General features: G+C 32.1%; 2 protein-coding genes across 3 annotated transcripts in view; one reads left to right on the top strand and one right to left on the bottom strand.

Moving 5' to 3' along the window:
- LOC134278846 (RUN and FYVE domain-containing protein 2-like) overlaps window positions 1-22857 on the bottom strand; it is a 33610-nt gene that overhangs the window by 2169 nt on the left and 8584 nt on the right. For both annotated transcript variants that reach the window (XM_062761151.1, XM_062761152.1), the window contains 14 exons: window positions 18552-18722; window positions 18076-18193; window positions 17582-17686; window positions 16611-16734; window positions 15982-16052; window positions 15700-15774; window positions 15215-15386; window positions 13449-13565; window positions 12904-13071; window positions 5469-5566; window positions 4248-4334; window positions 1431-1560; window positions 934-1028; window positions 531-657 (listed from right to left, as the gene is read on the bottom strand). In XM_062761151.1, coding sequence (XP_062617135.1) covers window positions 531-657; window positions 934-1028; window positions 1431-1560; window positions 4248-4334; window positions 5469-5566; window positions 12904-13071; window positions 13449-13565; window positions 15215-15386; window positions 15700-15774; window positions 15982-16052; window positions 16611-16734; window positions 17582-17686; window positions 18076-18193; window positions 18552-18722 — 1658 coding nt within the window. The remainder of the gene's footprint in view (window positions 1-530; window positions 658-933; window positions 1029-1430; window positions 1561-4247; window positions 4335-5468; window positions 5567-12903; window positions 13072-13448; window positions 13566-15214; window positions 15387-15699; window positions 15775-15981; window positions 16053-16610; window positions 16735-17581; window positions 17687-18075; window positions 18194-18551; window positions 18723-22857) is intronic.
- Window positions 8974-11273, top strand: LOC134278849 (prepro-gonadotropin-releasing hormone-like protein). Its single transcript, XM_062761154.1, has 3 exons — window positions 8974-9154; window positions 10327-10392; window positions 11139-11273. The coding sequence occupies exons 1-3, from the start codon at window positions 8981-8983 to the stop codon at window positions 11169-11171; spliced, it is 273 nt and encodes a 90-aa protein (XP_062617138.1). The 5' UTR covers window positions 8974-8980; the 3' UTR covers window positions 11172-11273.

Consider the following 22857-nt stretch of genomic DNA (forward strand, 5'->3'; position numbering starts at 1 on the left):
GGACAGATGTTTTTGCTTTGTTAAAAATTAAGTTCATTATGCCTATCAAAATCTTAATTTATGTTAAAGCCCCAGGGAAAGAAAAACCACTTTGCTGTAAGCATCAACTCATTATATGTGACTGTTCCTTGGGAAGAGACGTATACACCGAGGTCACATGTCTGTGCTGGCACGAAAAAGATCCCTCAATGCTCAATTGCTGGAAGTGCCGAGTATTAGACAAACTTTGCAGCTCTCCACAGGCAAGTTATGGCGTCTCCATTTGAGTGAAAGATTCTCTAGAGGGATGTTTAACAATATACAAACAAACAAAAAAGTCAATACAGTAAAATTCGTTAAGTACGAACACGGATATTGCGAATTCACGTTTATAGCGAAGTTATCTTCGATTCCCAACTACACAAATGTTACAAATTTCTTATACGGATATAACAAATTACGGATATAGTGAAGTAATTTTCCAGGTCCCAGTGAATTCGTTATAACCGAGTTTTACTGTACTAGCGAGTTGACTATAAGCATCTGATTACCCGTCGCCTGGAGATGGAGAATTCTTTACTACAGCCTTTACAGTTTGTGGCCTCCTTGTCACTGATCCACTGGGCCTCCTTCACCGCCTGCTGCGCCTCCCGCATGTCCTCAACACGTAACTTGGACCTGGATTTATAAGAAATACAGATCTATCAATGAACATAAACTGGAACAAGCTTTTCCTGACCCAAATAAATTTTGAATCTATGAGATTATTTCAATTTAAAAAAAAAAAATGAAAAGAAAATTGGGTGCTCATCACTGCACATAATTTTTTTTACCACAGCTAGGATCATATATGAAGAAGGTGTTCTCCATATTTAAAAAAAACCTTGATTTAAACACACTCTCTTGTTGTTTTTGCTTGAAATTCAGAAAAAAAATTCTAACAGTGTTGCTTACGCGCTCAGATGAGATCCCAGTTCAGCTAGTGTTCTCTCTTGCTCTTCACACGTTTTCTGCATCTCCTTATGTCGATGCTCCAAAGCAGCATATTCCTTCAAATTTATAAAAATCATATTGAAATTGACAAGCATTTCTTTGTTGTATGTTTGCAACAAAAGTTTAATCAAAATTATGTGGATACTATTCGTTTAAGATGTATGTTATAAAAAGTATATTTGAATAAAAACATTTTCATAAACAGTGAAAATCTTTACAGTTATATAAATTAACACAAAATCTATATCTAACTGTTTATACTTCTGAAGGTCTGTCTGTATTACTGTAAATCTAACCTTATCTAACTGTTTATACTTCTGTAGGTCTGTCTGTATTACTGTAAATCTAACCTTATCTAACTGTTTATACTTCTGAAGGTCTGTCTGTATTACTGTAAATCTAACCTTATCTAACTGTTTATACTTCTGTTGGTCTGTCTGTATTACTGTAAATCTAACCTTATCTAACTGTTTATACTTCTGTAGGTCTGTCTGTATTGCTGCCACTCTCTCCTTTTCCTCCTCCAGTGACCTCTGTAAGGTCCCTCTCCACTCCCTTTCTATTTTTAGATCTGTCTCCAGTGCTGTCCTGAAAATGAAAAATAAAGTCACCTCCATTGGTTTCTTTTCAATTAAAAACCAGAATGATGCAACTTCAATTCAAATGTCACGTTATAGCTGAAATGAATTTATTTTTTTCACTTTTTGATTTTTCTGGAAGCTTTGGGCACCATTTTTGGCTCATCCTTGCACACTGGAAAATTTACATTTTCTTTTTTTAATTTCTGGTTCATTTGTTTATGAGCAAATCCAGCTCTTTAAATTTGCATATCAATTACCTAAAATCATTCTATGGCATACTGGGATGAAATTACTTTCAATTGTTTAGAAAAAAAACAAAGAGATAATGGTTGATGAAAGATAAGAGACTCATGGGCCACATCGCTCATCTGATCACATTGGCTAAGACATATACAGTAAAACTCGGTTATAGCAAAGTCCTGGGGACCTGTGAATTTACTTCGCTATATCCGTAATTCGTTATATCCGTATAACGAATTCGTATAACCATTATAGAGAATTCGCAATATGCGTGTTTTCCTTCAGGTATTACTACCAAATATGTTAGGGAAGTAAATATTAAAAACATATTGTTACATTGGGGAACTTGAATATATTTAACCTTTTGTAAATAAGAATGCTTCCATATACACTTGTAAAGACTCGGTTATAGCTAACTTATTGATTGTATTGATTGTGACGTAATATAGGTATCTGATTGTCTCTTATGTCATCATAACAACTTTTGTCTATATAAACCAGCTGTTTTGGGTTTAGACTTAGTCGGCTGTGGGGAGCGACTCGGAGCACACAGCCTTCCCTGGTTTACTCCGTATACTTCGGTTATAAGACGGTACCAAGTCTATATACGAAACCATTAAGGGGACCAAGTTAGTAGGAACGTCCTGTATTGACCATCGGTTGGTCACCTTTTTGTTAACCAAATAACGTTGTTATATCCATTTTGTGTGTATAACTTAATAAATGAATTCGTATAACCATTATAGAGAATTCGCAATATGCGTGTTTTCCTTCAGGTATTACTACCAAATATGTTAGGGAAGTAAATATTAAAAACATATCTTCGATAACTAAGGTTTTATTAAGAATTGAATTTTATATACAAATGCTAAAAGTAAATCAAATCAATTCAATTTTTCAATTTTTTTATAATGTTGGAAAGTTCGTAATAAAAGATGTAAATTTCATTATATTTAACCTCAACGGGACTCAAAATCAGTTCGCTATATCCGTAAATTCGTTATATCAGAGTTCATTATAAATTTTTCCAAAGATTTGTTAAGAATTTTGCCGGGAACCCTGAAAAACTTTGCTATATCCGTGAATTCGTTATATCCGTGTTCATACTAAACGAGTTTTACTGTAAATATCAGAAATGGATCTGCTCTTCTTGAACAAATGTTTAAATAATATGTTTTATATATTCCTTTGATTCCACATTGTGGTCCCTAATCTTCCCTTGGGGATCATGATTTTAACAACCTAAAATCTACACTACCTGAAGATGCTTCCATGTTAAAATGACTAACGAGTAACCATGATATTACTGTTCTTGAGAAGATTTTTTCCTATTCCTTTGTAAAAGAAAATTTCGACCCCCCATTGAAGCCCTTCTCTAGCTTAAGGGATCATGATTTAAACAAACTTGAATCTACCCTACCTGAAAATACTTCCACAAATATGTAATTAATCATGGCACTGCTCTTTTTGAGAAGATAACTTTTAGAGATTTTTTTTTCTATGTATTCTGATGTAAAAGTTTAATACCCATTGTGGCTCCACCCTACCTTAGAGTTATCATTTGATTAGTATTGAATATACACTACCTAAGGATGTTTACCTATCAACATGACTAATCAAAGCTTTGTTGTTCTTCAGAAGAAAATTTTAAAACTTTTTTTCCTATATATTTCTATGTAAAGCTTTAATCCCCCCCCAATTGTGGCCCATCCTACTCTTGGGGTCATCATTTAAACAAATTTGAATCTAAACTATAATTATGAAGAATGTTTCCTATAAATTTCAACTTTTATGGTCCAATAATTTTTTATGAGAACTTTCAAAAAATACCACCAAAATTTTACCTCTCTATTTCTGAATAATATCCCCTTGAATTAGGATGTGGATCTTTATTTGAAGAAATCACCTAGGTTGATATTGGCTCAGTGATTCCTGAGAAGAAGTCAGAAATGTGAAAAATTTACATTCAGACAGACAGATAGACAGCTAGTCAGACAAAACTAAGACAAAATGAGACCAGAAAAGCTCACTTGAGCTTTCAGATCAGGTGAGCTAGAAGGGATTGTATTTCATAAGAAAATTGAATGATAAAAGGCAAAAATATCTCCTTTTATTCATAAATAACTCCGACAAACAACTCCTACAAATTCACAATAGCCTGTCCTTGGATTCCTGTAAATACCAGCCTGTTTTCTATTCGGTCATGTTTCTGATTTTGACTTCTCTTACCATTTTGATTTATTATCCATTTATAAAAAAACTTCTAATTTTGGAAAATAAATGGAAACTGAGTGCTGGAAAAAAAATCTATTACCACTTCTATCAATTCTGCTGATCAACTTGAGCTCTTTTCAAGGCACTGTTAAAACTGAAAAGACTGAACTGTTCCTATTTAACATCCACTTTTTAATCTCAGTTTCTGGGTTGACAATTCCCATTTGTTTTTTCACCCACCTTTTTGCGTCTTTGTCGGCAATGATTTGGCCGAGTTTTCGGGCTGTTTCTTCAGCTGCCTGTTTGTCAGCTTCAGCTTGTTTTAATCTTCACACACAAACAAAAGCAGGAGACACAGACATGCAAAATAAAACAAAAACAAAAAATCAAAATCATTTTACACAATAATTTGGAAGCTAATAACTCATCAAAAGCCTAGGAACCAGCATTGTGTGTGTATTACTGTGGAATCATTAATTTTTTTTTTTTTGGGGGGGGGGGGTAATTTTTGTGGTTTTCAAGGTATGAGGAAACCCATGATATTATGTCCAATATGAAATGTAATTTTTCGCACATAAAATTTTTCATCTACTAAATCAAATCCCGCAGAACCCATTCATTGCTGCCTAATACAAATAACAATATTTCCTTTGCAAAATCTGCTTAGAGATTGAAAAAGAAAGTCATTCACTATCTTGTGTAGACTATTATTTAAATACAGGAAGTTTATGATTTTATTTATCCTGGTTCCTATGCAAAGCATTTTCTAATAAACTAAAAAATATAAATATACTGAACATTGTGTATAGTTTATAAATCTTAAATGCAATAAAGGCTCTCTCCATTGCAACATGAAAAAATGGGAAAGGCATAAAAAAATCTCTTGTCATTTTATTTTGGTATACTGTAGATCACTATATTTTCCCTTCACTTTATTTTTGCAAGACAGTCATTGACTCTTTATAATTGAGACATAATTTTCACGAATTGTTAATATTTCTCTATATAATCTTAAGGAATACTATTACACGCGAGAATGAAATTTTGCGTGCTCACTGTCTCACGTAATTAGGCGAAAATAAAGTTCTCGCGAATAAAAAGTGATTTACAGTATTACATTCTTATAGAATATAATCAATGGGCTATTATGTGTATTATATATGTATGATTTTTGTGACTTTACAACAATGAAGAAATGTGAATATATTATACAAAGTTGAAAATGTGCTACAAATTTCATGTCATTAAATATATTTGGCTAGTATGTATATGGTGACATGTTATAAGACAAAAGAAAGGGTGGAAAAAATGTTATATTCTGTTCAGGAGAAAACACCTTCTTTTAAAATTCTACATGAAAATTGTAAGTTTTGTAATTATTTCATTAAATCCACCCCCTTTATGTCTATCCAGCGAAAATGTATTTGATATATAAATAGAAATGATGTAACAGTGACTAACCTCTTTTCCATGTCCTTGAGTGTGGTCACTAACTGATTAGTTTTCTCTTCCAGCTTAGCGACTAATTCACTTTTATGTTTTAAACTGCCCTCACATGCCTACAATTAAGAAAAAAATAATCTTTTACATTTGTCAAATTATATAGCTAAAGCTAATTATCAAATTTTATAGGAAGTGAAAATTTCATCCGAGATCATACAAGCAATGCCATATGGGTTTTGGGTTAAATTACCATTGGACCTCTAGCAAATTTCATTTGATAGTTTAGGGCTTGCTTCTCTCATTGAGCTTTCATCAAGAATTAGATGAAATATGCGGAGATGATGAACAGTATTGAGCTCAAAAGTCCATTAAACATTACAAAATAGGAGCAGGGCATTATAGAAAGGATACAGTTGACACCTCAAATTCATGTGTTACAAGCAAGTTGTTTATCATATCAAATGCCTTAATGCAATTTAGATGTCACTATATAGTCAGTTCACTAACTATTGAATGAAATTTGCGGAGGGTCCAATGGCAACATGTTGGCTCAGAACCCATGGCGTTTAAGGATGCTCAAAGATACCATAATATAATTATTTCATATGCTTTTGAAGAATTATGTAAAAAGACGAGGAGAATAATTATAAAGCCACATCAGTAATTACAAATTAATTAAGCCCAACCAGTAAACAAGGATAAAAAAACTATTTTTAGCATCTAATCACAAGGACTAAGCCAATTATGTATCAAAATTTACTAACATGCCTATAACAGAATTACATGTTCTATTAGCACTTGAAAATGACCTGATGATTCAATATTACAGGAATTAATCTCCTACTATTGAAAATGAGCGACCACAAAGACACATTAAAGGTCATTTGCCCTCTGTTACAAGGGCTTAAAAGACAATGATTAATCATCTTCCCCATGCCCACAAAAGAAGATCCCAGAAATAAATGCCACTGGATAATTCCATTCTTCATTTCAGGACAAGCACCTGCTCTCCTCTTATCATGCTTCAATTGACAAGGAATCTTTAATTTACAATAGTTCCATATCTCAATCAAAATATTAAACAAAATTTATTCTACCTGATTGAACACGAGTTGGATAATTTTGGAGATAATTATAGTGTAAAAGACTCAGGGTTGTCCCTAACAATTGAAACAGCAGAGGACATTAGAAAAATAATGTCACACCCTCCCCCAGATAAATATGTCCAATCAAGACAAGAGTCATACCCCACAGCCACCCCCTTACAAAATAGGGTTATCATGTTTTGGGCTTTTTTTGTGAAAGGCAGTCAACAATTTAAAATAAGTTTTACATCAGCATAGAGGAATTTACTTCACACTGAATGAAAAGTCATTTAATTTGTCCAAAGTAGACATTGCATACCATTGGCTTTTCATATGTGCTAGTGTGTATCTCCAACAAAACATTGACAGAAACATACATGTAATATAAAAGAGGCCTATAGGCCACAACACTAAGTAACCTGAGTAACTTTGGCCATCCTGTTCTTACAACTAGACCCACCTTGGAATACCTAGTGTAACCCAATCCTATCCCTGATGAATCCTATTCAGATTTTAGTGGGTCTTGAGAGGAACACTTTTAAAGATTTTTCCTATAAATTTCAATGTAAAACATTTTGGCCATGCTCTATCCCCGGGGGTCATGATTTGAACAATTTAGAATCTACACTACCCCAGGATGCTTGAACCTTCCACATGTTTCAGCTTTTCTGGCCCTGTAGTTCTTGAGAAGAAAACTTTTATTTCCTATATATGTGAATGTAAAACTAGCATTCCCTATTGTGGCCCAACCCTACCTTCGGGGGTCATGATTTGAGAATTTAGAATCTACACTACCAAATGATGCTTCTACATTTCAGCTCTCCTGGCCCAGTGGTTCTTGAGAAGAAGATTTTTTAATGACTCCACCCTATATTCCTCTTTCCTTGATTATCTCCCCATGTAAGGGAGCTGGGCCCTCCATTTTAATAATTTCAACTCTCCTTCACCCAAAAATACTTTGTGCCAAGTTTGGTTAAAATTGGCCAAGTAGTTAGTGAGAAGAAGCTGAAATGTGAAAAGTTAATTTACATATTACAGATGGATGAACGAAGGACAATGCATGATCAGAAAAGCTCAAGCTTTTAGCTCAGGTGAGCTTAAATTAGATATACATAATCATCTTTATGGCAATTTCTATTATTATTTTTTTTTTAGTAAACTTGTAATATTTTTCTAGTAAAGTTATATTAAGCAACAACATGTATAGTTTTTTTCAAATCTTAACTGGCTTTGATTTTCTATTGATTTCAAACAAAGAATTAAAATGATTTCTGGACATGTGGTCAAATACCTGCATATGCATATACCTAAAAGTTTTAATTATAATACATGTATTCCCACTGTAAAATTAATTGGAAATATTTAATTAAAATTCACTCTTAATGTTTGGAAACAAACATTCCAGAGAAATTGTACCAAAGTATGCAATGTTCACTGAACAATGATGGAATGGCAATTTTAAAAATACTATAGATTCCTAAATATACGAATGGAATTAATTATTGCGTATTTTTGCGAGAAGCACCACATGCGAAATAAAATTATTAGCCTTCATTTTTATGGTGCTGTAATTCACATAAAATCTTTTGATCAACCGTTCATTCGCGAATTATTATTCTCATGATTTGAAGTCAAAGAGCTCATTCGCAATAATAAGTACTCACGAAAAAATAGGAATCTACAGCAGATTGAAATTCTGTTACAGAAAATTAATATTTTCTTTACTCAAAAAAAGAACATAAGCAATAAAAGACAGAAGTAACATTCAAGATATATTCACATTACTGACAGCTGTTCAAATAAATGTATGCCCAATTTAGTTTCACATAACCTTGACAACATTTCAGAAGTTAGATCTGTCCGCCCATTACCGCCAGAAATACATCTATTTACAAAGATTGATTCCCAATACTGTCCAAGACATGGCAAGTATCCCTCCTTGTACAATTAATCCATTAATCTAGAATGACCCCCAGCCAAACTTATGGATGCAGCTAATTTCCTTCTCTCATATATTCTTACTGGGGCAGGTGATTTCAGATTTTGGTCACTTTGAGGATTGTCATGTAAGACTGACTATAAATGTATTTATCTACCGTTGCTACGTCCCATTCAACAGAAGGAGAGAAATCAGGGAAATTTACAAGGTAAACACTTAAGCAAGCTCTCTCATTAGTCTTTCGATAATGTTTAGTCATTTTTGACTTTTGTATTTTAAAAATGGGCATGTAAATATGAAACTTTTCCCATTCTCAACACTAACCAGGAGTTTTCCTCACATTTAGTAACTTTTGTATTTTTTACCAAAAAAAAGTTTAAATAAAATCTCGTCTTAAAAGTAAGTTTTTTTCTCTTCTACTTTCCTTTTATCTTTTAACTCAATCTCAATATTTGAAATTAGTGGAAAATATATTACATTTATAACATCATCGTTTTTTTGAAAGGATGAAGACTTCACCGTGTACACAAGTGATTGTGATAGTTTTGACATTTGGATTTTTGTGTGAAGTCCACGCTCAAAATTACCACTTCAGCAACGGCTGGCAACCCGGCAAAAGGAGTTATAAACCATGTGCTCTCAGGCCAGAAATACGATCTATTTTATACAAAATCATCGAGGTAAATACATATTAACATTTATTGTGTGTGAAAAAAAATTCATATCAATTTAATATAACATTTACCAATGTACCAATTTATTGAATTTAATATAACATATATTGTATGAGAAAAATATCTAATAATTCTTGTAAATTTAAAATTAAGTTTTGAAAATTACTGAAAATAAATGTTAATATTGAATACCAATTTAATATCTCATTTATCAATATACTGATTTAATATAACATTATTGTTTGAGAAAAAATTCTGGATTTTAATTAAAATTATAAATAAGTAAGTTTTGAAAATATTTAAAAATTGATGCTATAGAATACCAATTTAATACGATTATTATTATGCATATTCTTGTCAACATACTACTATCCCAGTAGCTTTTTTAAACTGTCAAGAATTTTTTTTAAATCCCTCTTTAGTAGATACACTAAAATATATTTAGTACAAACACAAAGATAGCAAATTTATAGTTTTGAAAATCAGTGCTAAATCCTTAACAACTCTTTGTAAATAATTTAATTTTACAATGAACTTGGATAGAACTAATTTTAAGTTTTGTTTTCCAGCTAGAAAAAAGATCCATCTTTTATCATATAGCACATTTTTAAAGATCTTACTTTTTTACAGCATTATAATATTGTAACTTGAAACTGTGTTAATTCATCCAAATATATTTTGAACTAAAATAAAATTTTCTATTTTATTCTTCTATAAATACATTTGAAGTCAAAAGAAAATGAAATTAAATTTGAATACTGGTTTCCAAAAAATGCTAATTGATATATCATCAATGTCCAAGTATAAAGGTGTACTAACAAAACATAACTATTCTAAAATCATTAGTTAGGAAAAAAATCAGTGATACTGTTAATGTTTGTCAATTTAGATCAAATGAATCTACTTGAACTTTTAAATGTCTATCATGAACCCATCCTAAATGAATTAATAAATATAGAGATCACTTTTTCTTAGCACAATTTATCTTAATTTCTTTGAAATACTCTCATTACTGATAATGTATTTAGGTAGATTATTTTTGTTGTCTATAAATCTTTACATTCAGTATCAAGTTAATAATGTTGGTTATTCTGAGAACAAAAACATTACAAGCAACATACTGTCCTGAAAACTAAATTGTGGTAAAACTGAGTAAAATCTGACTGTATCGTTTACAGGATGAGGTGGAGAGAATACAAAAATGCACAAACTCAAACTTTGATGATGTTTTCTCAATGATGCAGGTAATTAAGATTTTTATCATCATTTAATTCCTAACTGTACTTATTACTTCGCCTGCATGGCAAAAGCTTAATTTGCACTACTGGATAACTCAATCCTCATTTTAAAAAAATTAGGATCACAAAATCATGTCCTATTCACTAATCTTAATTGTAAATCCAATTAATAATAAATTTTTGTATGCTCATCTTAATCTACAAAAAACAGAGCAAAACACAGAGACTTAAAAGTGGCCATGTATGAATGAAATAGTCAAACCTCAGTTTAAAGACCTGATCAACCAAGAAAAAAACCATGAGATATCCAACATTTGAGATATCAGGTTTAAATTACATAATTAACAAATTATTGGGACTTTCGACCCGCACTTGGAATTTTGGATATCAAAGTTTGAGATGACAACAGTTTAGAGATTAGTTTGAGACCAAGTGAGAGATCAGTTTGAGATCAAGTGTGAGATCAGTTTGAGATCAGTTTGGGATCAAGTGTAAACTTGTGTGACCAAGCTTAGTATCTAACAAACTGAGCAGCTGGAAATGGTCCCCAAATATATTGTTCTTTTTTTTTTGGGGGGGGGGGGTTAATTTTCATTGTAAAATTGGCAAATTACACATCTAGTATATTTCTTCAACAACGAAATCAAATTCAAATGAAGCTACATTTTTTTTTTCATGAGAGAAGCATGATAAGCTCCTGAAAATTTGAACCCAGAAAATAAGTGATATTCTATTTCTAAATTTCTTTTCAGGATAAAAATAGTGTGGATGCCAGAGAAGTTTAAGCAGCAGAACAGAGACAAGCCTGGGGTGGAACCATTACATGTAATAAGCAATATGTGTTCAATATCAATGGACGAAATAACAAAATAAAGTGGTAAAAATTATATCTTGGTCTTTACTTTGATTCACCTGAATGGTTTAAGTTTGGATAGGAGCATACAGGTAGAATATAATGGAACCATTACATTTTTGGAGGCAATTACTACAAAGTTCATCAAATTACAGACACACTCAAAAGTCTATTATATACTTTTATTAAAACCTTTCATAAAATTAATCTTCACTTACTTTGGGCACAGAGTTTACACAAGAGGCAAATATAGGATTTATTTAAAAGAATGAAAAGAATAGCTGATACATATTACTTAAATATTTACTTCTGCCATTTCGCAGAGGGGGGGGGGTCTATTTAATTCATTCCTTAAATGTCAGTTTTTACACATCGAGATGAAAATAAAAGTATTACACAATATACAGTAAGTTTATAATTTCAGAGAGTATACATAAAAAATTCAAGAGTTTTATTTATCAATGTTGCAGACTATATAATGTAAGATCAAAACTATAAATCAAAGTTTCTTTATCTCAGAAAATCATAATTTGCTTGTCTTCAATTTTCTAAATACTACAATCTAACTTGTATGTAATTTGCAGTCAGATATGATCCAAAAACCTTAGACAAAAGGTCACCCTATATCAGATGAAATACTGTCAACGTATTACATTTAGCGGTGTATTCTGTTTAGCGATTTTGGCGGAAAGCAGCGTCTGCTAATTCAAGTACATCGCTAAATGTCTTTTATATTAAATTTTATAACTAGCAAATCCAGACAGCGCTAAATCAAATCTACGCTAACTTGTTGAAAATTGAATTTCCGCCAAATATCGTACACGCCAAATGAAATACATTTACAGTACTGTGAAATCACTAATTTTCATGGGGGGTTAATTTTTGTGGTTTTCAAGGTAAGACACCCACAAATTTATGTCCACAACAAAAGGCAATTTTACACACATATTACTACTGAACAATTTGTCAACCACGAAATCAAATTCCCATGAACCAATGTTTTTCTCAAACCACGAAAATTTGACCCCTCGAAAATATGTGATTTTACAGCAAACTTGTTTCATTTCACCAAGCCAGTAAGCAAGTATATATAGTCAAATCTTGTTATTTCATATCCAGTAGGACCATGAAACACTTCAAGATATCTGAGTTTTGACATGCAGTTAAAATAACAGAAGAAAAGTGGTTGGAACTTCAAGCTGATTTTTATATATCCATGGTATTTGAGATAAAGTTTGATTGATCCTAAATAAAATTACTGCATTTCTCAACAGACTTTCAAATAATACCAATGTCCATGGGAAAAAAGGGTTTTTTAAATACATAAACCTTAACTTCTTTGATGTGAAGCGTTCTCGCGAAATCTCGCATTTATCGCTATATTGGAGCGTCAACCTTGCGGCAGGTATTAATTATAACGGATGTTTGATGCACTTCTTAGAGTGACCATACGATTGTTTGGTTAGATTACCTGTAAATCTTGATAAGCATTCATAAGTAACAATCTGCGAAAACATCTGAGATTTGCTTTAACATTTGATGCTGATAAGTGAATTCTCACAAAGTGGACACGACTAAGGAATATTACCAGAGAGTTGACATTGAAGATAATCTACGAGGCTTGGAGGAGATGTGCAGAAATCTACATGTTACCTGTGATTTACCTGTAATTTCTGGTACATTTCCAGGTTGATTCCTTTGATGTCCTCCAGCTGTTGTCGTAAGGAAATCATGGTGTCCTGTTTCTCGTGGATATCTTTCTCTAATATTCGCAGCGCCATCTCCATTTCTTGTTTCATGCTGATCTGCAATTCTAGTTCCTTCTCAACATCCTATATTTAAAATAAATGTTTTTATAGTTTTTGTTTCATTTTTGATTCACACAGTCTTTCATGTTAAGTATTGAAGGATGCAAATTCCAATTTCCATTAAAATATTTAAATGTTAATATTTTAAAGAGTACCCGCTGGGTGTGAACAGTTTGACAGGGAATGCTTACTCCTCCATGGCACCTGAACCCACCTATAATATTTCTAGAGTTTTGTGTCTACTCTACTCCTTTTTTTTCCAAATACTATTGAACTTGACTACTGTTCATTATCTCCAAAAACATCATCAGAAAAACTTACTTAAACTTTCACATATAAGAATACAACTAGTTTTTCTTTAAAAATATTTTAGTACTTGTGTGCCCTAACAGGTAACTTACGAGTCTGACGTGAGTTTCCTCCTCCAGCTGTTTTTTGAGGTCGGAGTACATGCTGTCCAGTCCCTCCCTCGACGTCTTGTATGTAGCTCGTTCTGTTTCAATGTCTTGTTTAGCAGCCTTTATAAAAAGATAAATGCTTATATAATTTGATATTGAAAAAAGGTAAATTCTATTACAAATATTAATACCAGGGTATATATACTGTCATGTACGTGTATTTACTATCTGAAAAATTAATGCAAAAGAATTGATATTTTCTGTATGCATTGTCTTAAATTTAAGTGTACCAGAAAATGGTTTAGTTCTCTGAATCAAAGTTTTTTTTCTTCTCTGAAATCGATAATATTTCAGAGTCTGAGCACTCAAAATCAGGGAATTCAGTTCATTAATGAAGTCCTTGCAACTTTTTTTAAGTATTCAATAATTACTTTATAATTTTGGGTTTGGAAGGTTGGGTGATTCTCTTAATATTGTTATTAATAATATTTCAAACTTAACAGATTTGAAAGTGTGATTTGATATGTACAAGTATGAAATTTAAAAAGTGCAGGAAGATGTTCTTGTGCCACTAGGGATTTACATTTTGCTTTAAGTAGCTACTACTGCAATAGTTTTACTGCAATCAAGCATGATAATACTGTTTCGTTCTTTCTAGTTTCTGAAAAAAAAACCTCTGCCTTAAAGCTTTTATATTTTCTGTTCCTCTAAACAAAATATTGTTTACAACAAATGTTGAAGGAAAATTGAGTAATGAAATAAAAATATACCGTCATTGAAATTTAAATAATTTAATTTTGTTTGTATTCTTGCCTCTCATTGGTTGATTTCCAAAAAGGAACGCATAACATTTTGTATAATCTGGTTTGGTATGGGGACACCCCCCCTTGACAACCAGGTGAATCATCTGTATCCATCAATCTCCTCATTTCCAGTCCTTGGGATTCATGGAAAATTCCAGATTTAATGAATGTACCTTTAACTTCAAACAGTAGCTCGATCTTACCTCGTGTAAACAAGCATCATGGCTGCTAGATCTATGTATCAGTTTTTACCTCCCCTCGCTTCCCATCACTTCCGTTACTACGGTTGTATTATTGCGCGGTAAATTTGAACTCATAAAAACAACACAATTTTACACCCCCAGTTGTTTAATTATTTTAAAATTAAATTATAAGGAATGACTCATTCCTTAAATAAAAACTTCTATAAAATTTATATAAATGCAGGTACAAGTGTCAAGCACCAATACAAACACACAACATTTTTACACCAGCCTTTTAATTATATAAATTTGTCTTAAGTAATTGTGGAAAAGGATTGTGAGGTTGTGACAGGACCTTTAGAATGTGTGCCATTTGCTGTGGAATTGTTTACATAATAGGAATTTTCTTAATTCTAAATTACCTCTTCATGTTTTATGACAGCCTGTATAATGAATGTCAGATTGAAAGTATGGCAAAGCTTTTGAATATTTTTACGAAAATAATACACTGTATCTTGTCTAATCCACCTTGCACTGGGTGACAAATTTTGCATTGGAATTGATATGGTGTCGGATTACACAGTGTAAAACACATGAAAATAGTAAAAGGGGAAAGAAATTTAACATCGAAATTGACAGTGTGGCGGATTCCACAGGTGTCAGATTAGACAGTTTTCACTGTATCAAAGTTTTGATGTAGAAATTACCAGAGAATATAGAACATCATTAGCATTTACTTTAACTTCTTCTCATAATTAAAAAAAATAGCTCAAAGTATCCTTACCTCCAGTTGCCTCTTTGTGTCGTCTACAATTGAACCCTGGTTGGCTTTCAGAGTGTCATTTTCTGCCTGTAATTCTAACACCGAGTTTTTAGCAATGGCAAGATCTTCTTTTAATAGAGTATTAGTAGTTTGAACACTCTCTAGTTTTTGTTGTAGATTTGTGACTGTTGCACTGAAAAACAAAATGAAATAAATTTATGCACTGAATGAAAATGTCTTAAATGTATTTATTTTTGTGCTTGAATTAATTAAAGTCAATATAACAAATAAAGTAACAGAGAATTCTTATGTAATCTTTTTTTAAATAGAGTTGCATGTTGTTTTTAGGGTTTTAATTTAATTTAACATATGTATCTTTATACATGTACTTTTGCAAAGTAAAAGAATACATTGCACCATAACCAATCCTATTTTAACAACACAAACAAATACAGTCAAACCTTAATATATCCAAAATAGAACCAAGAAAAAAACAATGTCCTTACTTCAAATGTCTGTTGAGTTCCTCTAGATAATTTTTCTGATCTAGTATGGTAGCCATTTTGTTCTTTGTTTCTGGACTGTAAATCAAAAATTGTCAAAGGTCATCAGATCTTAGAAACATGGTTTAAAAGTTTAACCAGTGGGTGAGAGAAATACAAATTCTATTATGATACAAAACTTCTCTGATTCTATATAATAAATGATGTTCAATTTGCAGAAATTTTTTTCATTATATTTACACAAAAAAAAACAATACATGTACCATAAAGACTGATGGTGTTTACCTTTCATTTTCTGGTGATAGGTCATCATTAATTCTGTTGTTTAAGTACAAACTAAAATCTATGACTCCCATCTGAAATTAAAACATGAATAACAATCATGAGAATATTTTATGAAGAATGTTATAAAATTGCTTTTGAGTACAACAATAAAAGGAGCAAGGCCTGGGTCATAATAAATCACCTAGTGCTCTTTCTAGCTAAAGAACATTACCTATATATAACATTGCGGCCAGATCCATTAACATACCGAGACAAAGTCTTGTTTACAATAACTTTAAAGTACATTATATACAAGTTGACTCCTTTTCAAACTTTTTCTTTTGAAAATACAGATTTACAGGTGCCCCCCCCCCCTCCCTCCTGACATGAGTCACTTTCTTCTGAGAGATTTGTGAGGCACATTTCACATATTTGTTGTCTTTTTTTCTCAAAATTGAGATTGAAGGAGTCTGAAAATAACAGGTATTCCAAAACATTACCCCCACCCCCTTTCAGAAAAATTTTACTGAAATAGCCTTCAGCTTATCAGATTGTATAAGAAAAAATTCTAGAAGCCATAATCTTTGAACAAAAAGAATTTATCCAAATGATAATTTTTTATACATGTATAACTAAATGAATGAACGTACAGGTTGGTCTAAGTCCTCCTCCTTTATACACATGTTACAGTCGATGACATTAAGTCCCACAAGTAACCCCGTAAAAACCATCCCCTCATCCTCCAACATCATAGCACCAGGCTCGTAAAATTCACTGAAAATACAAAAATATATTTATATATACACTGAAACATTAACTAATTACACTTGAATGTAAATTAAAAAATTGCTTGAAATATTTCAGCTGAGAAAAGAATGATTAGGAGGGGAAGGGATATACTATGTACATCTCATAATCTGAAATTCAAAGAAAGGGAAAGAAACTTTTGGACATACATGTAATTGATGTTTTATTTAAGCATTGAATTCATATTTTTGGATGTCTTCGGTCCTATAACACACCTGGCCGTGCCAACAAATTGAATACCGCGCGTTAGCGCGGTATGATAATTTGTCGGCACGGCCAGGTGTGTTATAGGACTGAAGACATCCAAAAATATGAATTCAATGCTTATATTAACATTCTCTAATTTTCCCTCTTCATTATTGCTTATTTCGTTAATCTTAAATGTGAATTTAGTGCCCTTCAAAATTGCCGTGGTTAATAGATGTAAGAGCCATTTGTGACGTCAAATGACGTCAAATGACTTTAAATGACGTTGCAAAGTTAAATAACACAAACAAACATTGCGATGAAAAAAGTGACCAATTAATTCTTAACGCACATTACGTTCATTTTAACATTAATTTTTCATGGTTGTAGTTTTTCATTAAATTGAAATAAAACATTTTTACAAATTGGTGTTCCTAAAGTATTGAAAATGCAAATAGTTCCTACTGAGTATTCTAACGCGCGGTGACAAGGTTTCACGTATGTTATAGAAATTTGAACGTCGTAGATTTCTAATGGATTTCATAAGGAAAATTACACTGAATGTAAATATTAGAACATTAATTAACATGCATCAGTTTATGTATATGCCTGTTTTTCCAGATCATACCCAAGTACTTGGTCTTTTTTCTCACACAGTACTTTAAGATAGTCTGCCAGGCTCTTCTGCATCAGTGAGAGTCTCAGCCATGCTCTGGCTTTGCCTAATGGTGTCCTGCAGTGAAATAAGATACGTACATGTCAATATTTAAAATACTAGTACATTAGAGTCCATACCATAAAACATTGGAGAGTTTACATGTCATTACAACAGGAATTGAAAAGAATTCACAGTGTCAAATACATAGTATTTTTGCCAACATATCATAAATACCGTTAACTACAAATAAAGAAATAAACATCATGTACTTATATAATTATATTTCTTTTATTTACTGGTCATTTATCAAAGAAAGTGTTAACCCAATAATTTTCTCTTTCACTACAACTTTAATTAGAGTTACCCCCCTTGATGCATGATTGCCCGCATCATGATCTACTTCCTTTAACTTTCAGTTAGTGAGAAACTTGATTGGTTAAACTGATGTAGCCATATACCCTTACTTGAGGTTTGGCATTTCTCTGACACTGGTGGTTATTTCGGAAGCTTCGGGAACCAGTTTCTCTACCGTTTCCAGGACACACCAGAAATCTCGCCGATCTCGTAGTAAACTTTTCTTGGCTATTTTTGAAAAAAATGCATTTTTTGTTAAATATTTCATTGAGCAATAAAAAAGTTATTGATGATGACTGCTAAAATGGAGCAATATCTGAATAAAAATCTTATACAGTAAACCACACTTATGACCAAGAGCCAGGGGAGAAGACAACTTAATTTGCTTTATTATAACGGCAATTCATTACTGTGTATATCCATTAAAATTCACAGTATATATTTTTTTTAAAGTCTGCTGTATGCACAAAGTCCTAATATGCATTTTGTTATAAGTGACAATTCATTATAAGCATGTTTGCTATGAGTGAATTTTAATGTACATTCTCTCAGGCTGACAAATCAACAAAAATACATTTCCACTTACGCTTAAGTCCATGGCGCAGAACATGTTCTAGTACAATAAAGAACTGTTGAAGTGGAACGTGGTTGTCATCCAGCATGCGACCATGAGACAGACTGGAGTCGATCACCTCCTTTATGATAAGTTTGGATACATTTAACAAGTTACATCTCTCAATAGTTCGGGGGTCTCTTCCTAAACAAAACAGAAAAATGTTCTACATTATTCAAGAAAATAAAAATGTATACAAAAATATGTATAACAACATTACTATTGTTTGCAGCTGACTGTAAATTTTCACGTTACGTCACGATCTAGTTGACAGCTGCACTCAAAGTAAATTGTACACGTCTCTTAATCGCAAGCTTTACGACTGGAACTTTCTTCTTATCCCTGATTGGCTGCTCATGCAACAGACTATTTCCATATCAATGTTGAAAATTTGAGTTGACCAATCACATGAATTGTTTACGCTGGATGCATCTGACGAAAAAGATCGTGACGAAACGTGAAACTTTACAGTTAGCTGCAAACAATAGTATCATCTCTATCTAAGATTTTGGCATGCAGATTCATAATTAGATAGAAGAAATATCTGAAACATATCTTTATATTCTGCATTTTGAATATCATAATTAAAACAAGGTCAATATTAAATGATCAATCAATTAATTTCAAAACTGACAATGTTTTTGTGAGAAAAAAAGAGGGCTAGTTTAAAGTTAGATGACACGTTACTCATATTTATGTTTTGTATCTCTAGGTATTATTTAAAAAAATATTCATATTTGTCATTCTCTGCTGATTTCTACATTGTTTTCAAAATGTTTTTAAATATAAGTACAACAAAAATTTCGATATATGCCATTCAAAAGATTGCCCATTAGGGTTATTATGAAATATCTTTTAGGGTCAGTTCAAGTTTAGACATTTATATATAGATATATAGCCCTTCCAGATTTTTATTTTAGGTACCAGTAGCTACTGAGGCCTTAGCTGTCTTGCAATATTGTTTCCTAATTAGGACAGCAGGAGAATATATCATAGGTTTAATACCAACGGTTGCATTCATTCGTTCTGACATTGTATCGTTTTTGAAAGTGCATGGTGTGGGGTAGGCATACAATAAACTGCAAGAAAAAAAGTGGGGAAATTCTCCAAACTCGGGGGGGGTGGGGGGGGGAACATCAGGTTCTGTTGAGAAAAAAAGTTGGATGGGGGATGTCATTCCCCCCTACCCAACCCAAACCTGATGCTACATGCTTGATTAATATGTTTTTACTCTAAAATTATGTGAGCTGTCATATATAGTGACTCTCTTTCATAAACTAGAGTTATTGTGAGCAAGCTAATAAAATGATACTGTAAATCACTTTTTATTCACGAGAACTTTATTTTCTCGTAATTTCGCGAGACAGCGATCACGCGAAAATTTCATTCTCGCGTATAATAGTATTCATTAAGATTATATAGAGAAATAACCACATTTCGTGAAATTTTGTTTCGCTAATCAATAGTCAATGGCTATCTCGCGAAAATAAGGTGTCGCGAAAATTTAGTGATCTACAGTACCCACCCTCTTGCTATTGCATTAAATGTTTTTTATAACAAAAAAAGGTCCAGATATTAATTTAAAACCTTTTTGAAATTTTGCTAGTGCAGATATATATGCATTATACCCAAATGACTTTGACATATACTCAAGTCATAGGTAGTAAAACCGTTGTGTTGAGCACAAACTTCCAATTTCTCTTGTTATGTTCCCCAAACGGAGTTTGGGAACATATTGTTTTTACTCTGTTTCTTATTATTAAGTCTTCCGTTCACAACGGAAGACTTATAGTGTTTGTATTGTTTCTTATTATTATTATTATTATTATTATTCCTCCCAAATTTTGTGAGCGCGATTACTCAGAGATGGCTGGATAAATTTTCACAATTTTTCTCATGTAAGTAGGTTGATATATGAAGTTTATATAAAATTCCGTTTTTTGAAAAATTCACTTCCGGTCCGAAGTTATGGCCGATTTTCGAATTTTAAAATGGACTTTTGTCCGGCAGTTTTCTCGGAAATGGTTTGAGGTAAAGATATGAAATTTACAGGAGTATTAGATCATGATATTCTATTTGTTTTGAAGTTGTTTTCGTGTGTTTCCAGTACTTCCTGTCCGAACCGGAAGTGAATTTGTTTTTGGTCAATTTTCGATTTTTTTGTTTTTAGATATTTTTTCAAGATATTCTTTTGCAAAACAGACATTTTTCTACAAATAGTAAATATTTAATTTGATTTTAAATCAGATTCCGCATTTTGTATATTTTCGGTACCGAAATTTTCTCCATTTCCGTAGTATGTTTAAGGTGGGCAAAGAAAGATAACTCTGACCTGTGACTGAGAATAGAACTTTCGAGATAAAGGCGGAAATAGTATTGATGACGTTAGAGACATATACACGCTCTCCAGATCAACATATTTACACATTCAATATTCTCTCTTTTGCATGTTACTTAATTCACTTTATGCATATTAGTTTATTGGCTGTGTAGTGTTAGTCTTTATATTGAAAGTTTTTGATTAACAAATTTATATCTAAAAAAAATATCCGTTCTGTGTCAGCTAAGCACTTTGAAGAAAATAATATTGTACGCAGTATAAATTACAGCGATGTATATACAAATTATTCTACAAAATACTAAACATATTATTTATTCAATCGAATTCTGCATTTTGGAGATTTAAGGTTCCGTCAATAAATTCATTTTCTCTATTTACGTAGTGACAATGAGCAAAGATAGATAACTCTGACATGTAAGTGGGAAAAGAACTTTCGAGAAAAGGGCGGAGGTAGTATCCATGACGACGCAGATGTCTATATCCACACTTTTCACATAAAAAAATAATTAGACTTTAAGTTTCCATATCCACTTCTGCATGAAAGATTACGTTGGTTACTGCTTTCAGTATATGCATAGTTTAAAGTTGTCAGCGTAGTGTAAATCTGTGCTGTCTGTTATGATAATATTAAAAAAAATATATTCTTAATTCATTCTCTAATTTGAATGCGAAATTATCCCGGAATCCGAGTTTTATTTTCAATTCTAAAATATTATATGTACTCAGAAGGGAACTGAGAGATAGAAGAGTAGGTGTAAAGCCTTTAGAAATAAATTGATATCTGCAACTTAAAAGAAAGAAAATCAATCTATAGATTGGATTTGGTTTTAACACGTATATTTCATTGATTAAAAGTCTTTAGGTTTATTTATTATACATGATATATACTTTTATATACCCGAGAAGTTTTTAAAGATGAGAAAAAGCGATTCTAGGATTTTTGTGAAATATTAGTACTAGTACTCAAAGGGTTAACATTATGTGAAAGTTACGCGTTTCTGTGTGAAATAATGCTACGCTAAAATATGAAACAAAAATATCTGCAAAAGTCTGTTGATATGTTAGATAAAGTATACGAATGAACACAATTTTATGCAAGTTTTATAATTATATGCATGTACATGCAACCTTTAGTATTTTACTTTTAATTCATAAAACATAAAATTACCGAGTATGTAATCCTTTTGAAGCCCCCCCCCCCCCCCCTCTTAATTTTATTCGGAGACATTATTGCAACTATAGGCCTTTGAATTATAAATTCGATATACAATTAAACCTGGAACATTTGCTTATAATTACCATTAACATGTGTACAGAATTCATATTCTATAATAGTAGATTTTTCATTATACGAGACACTGAAATTTACATGTCTGAGAGAGAGAGAGAGAGAGAGAGAGAGAGAGAGAGAGAGAGAGATGTTCCCTTTTAATCCTGATTATCCTATCCATTTTCATAGACAAAAATCAGTTCTATATCAGTTGTATCCATTCTTTATTAAATATTTTCTGATTTCATAGTCCGTTATAGTCACTCTCTGTATATTTTTTCTGCTTAAGAAGTATATATTACACTAAGTGCACATGTATTGACCTGTCAATCAAAATCACCGGACGCTGTATGCATTGCAATCAAGTTGTTCGAAATGATTTTTATTAAGTATGATCTTTAAGAAAATCTGATGCAACAAATTTGGGAAATGAAAAATAAAATAAAAACATGACTAGAGCATCATATATCTGAATTATGGACTTAAGTTGTGTGGACGTGGAAGACCGGTCCGTCAGATGAAATCGTTTAAATCGAGGTCCCGTGTGTCACATGGTACTGACTCAAAAAGATTCCGCACTGCTCAATGGCCATTAGAGTCAAATTATAGGACAACATTTTGCAGTCCCCACCTTCTCCATGTGGAAAATTCTCGAGAGGGACATTAAA

Source organism: Saccostrea cucullata, unplaced genomic scaffold (assembly GCF_032062105.1).
Source record: "Saccostrea cucullata isolate Sc308-1 unplaced genomic scaffold, CSIRO_AGI_Scuc_v1 ctg2493, whole genome shotgun sequence".
Taxonomy (NCBI): domain Eukaryota; kingdom Metazoa; phylum Mollusca; class Bivalvia; order Ostreida; family Ostreidae; genus Saccostrea; species Saccostrea cuccullata.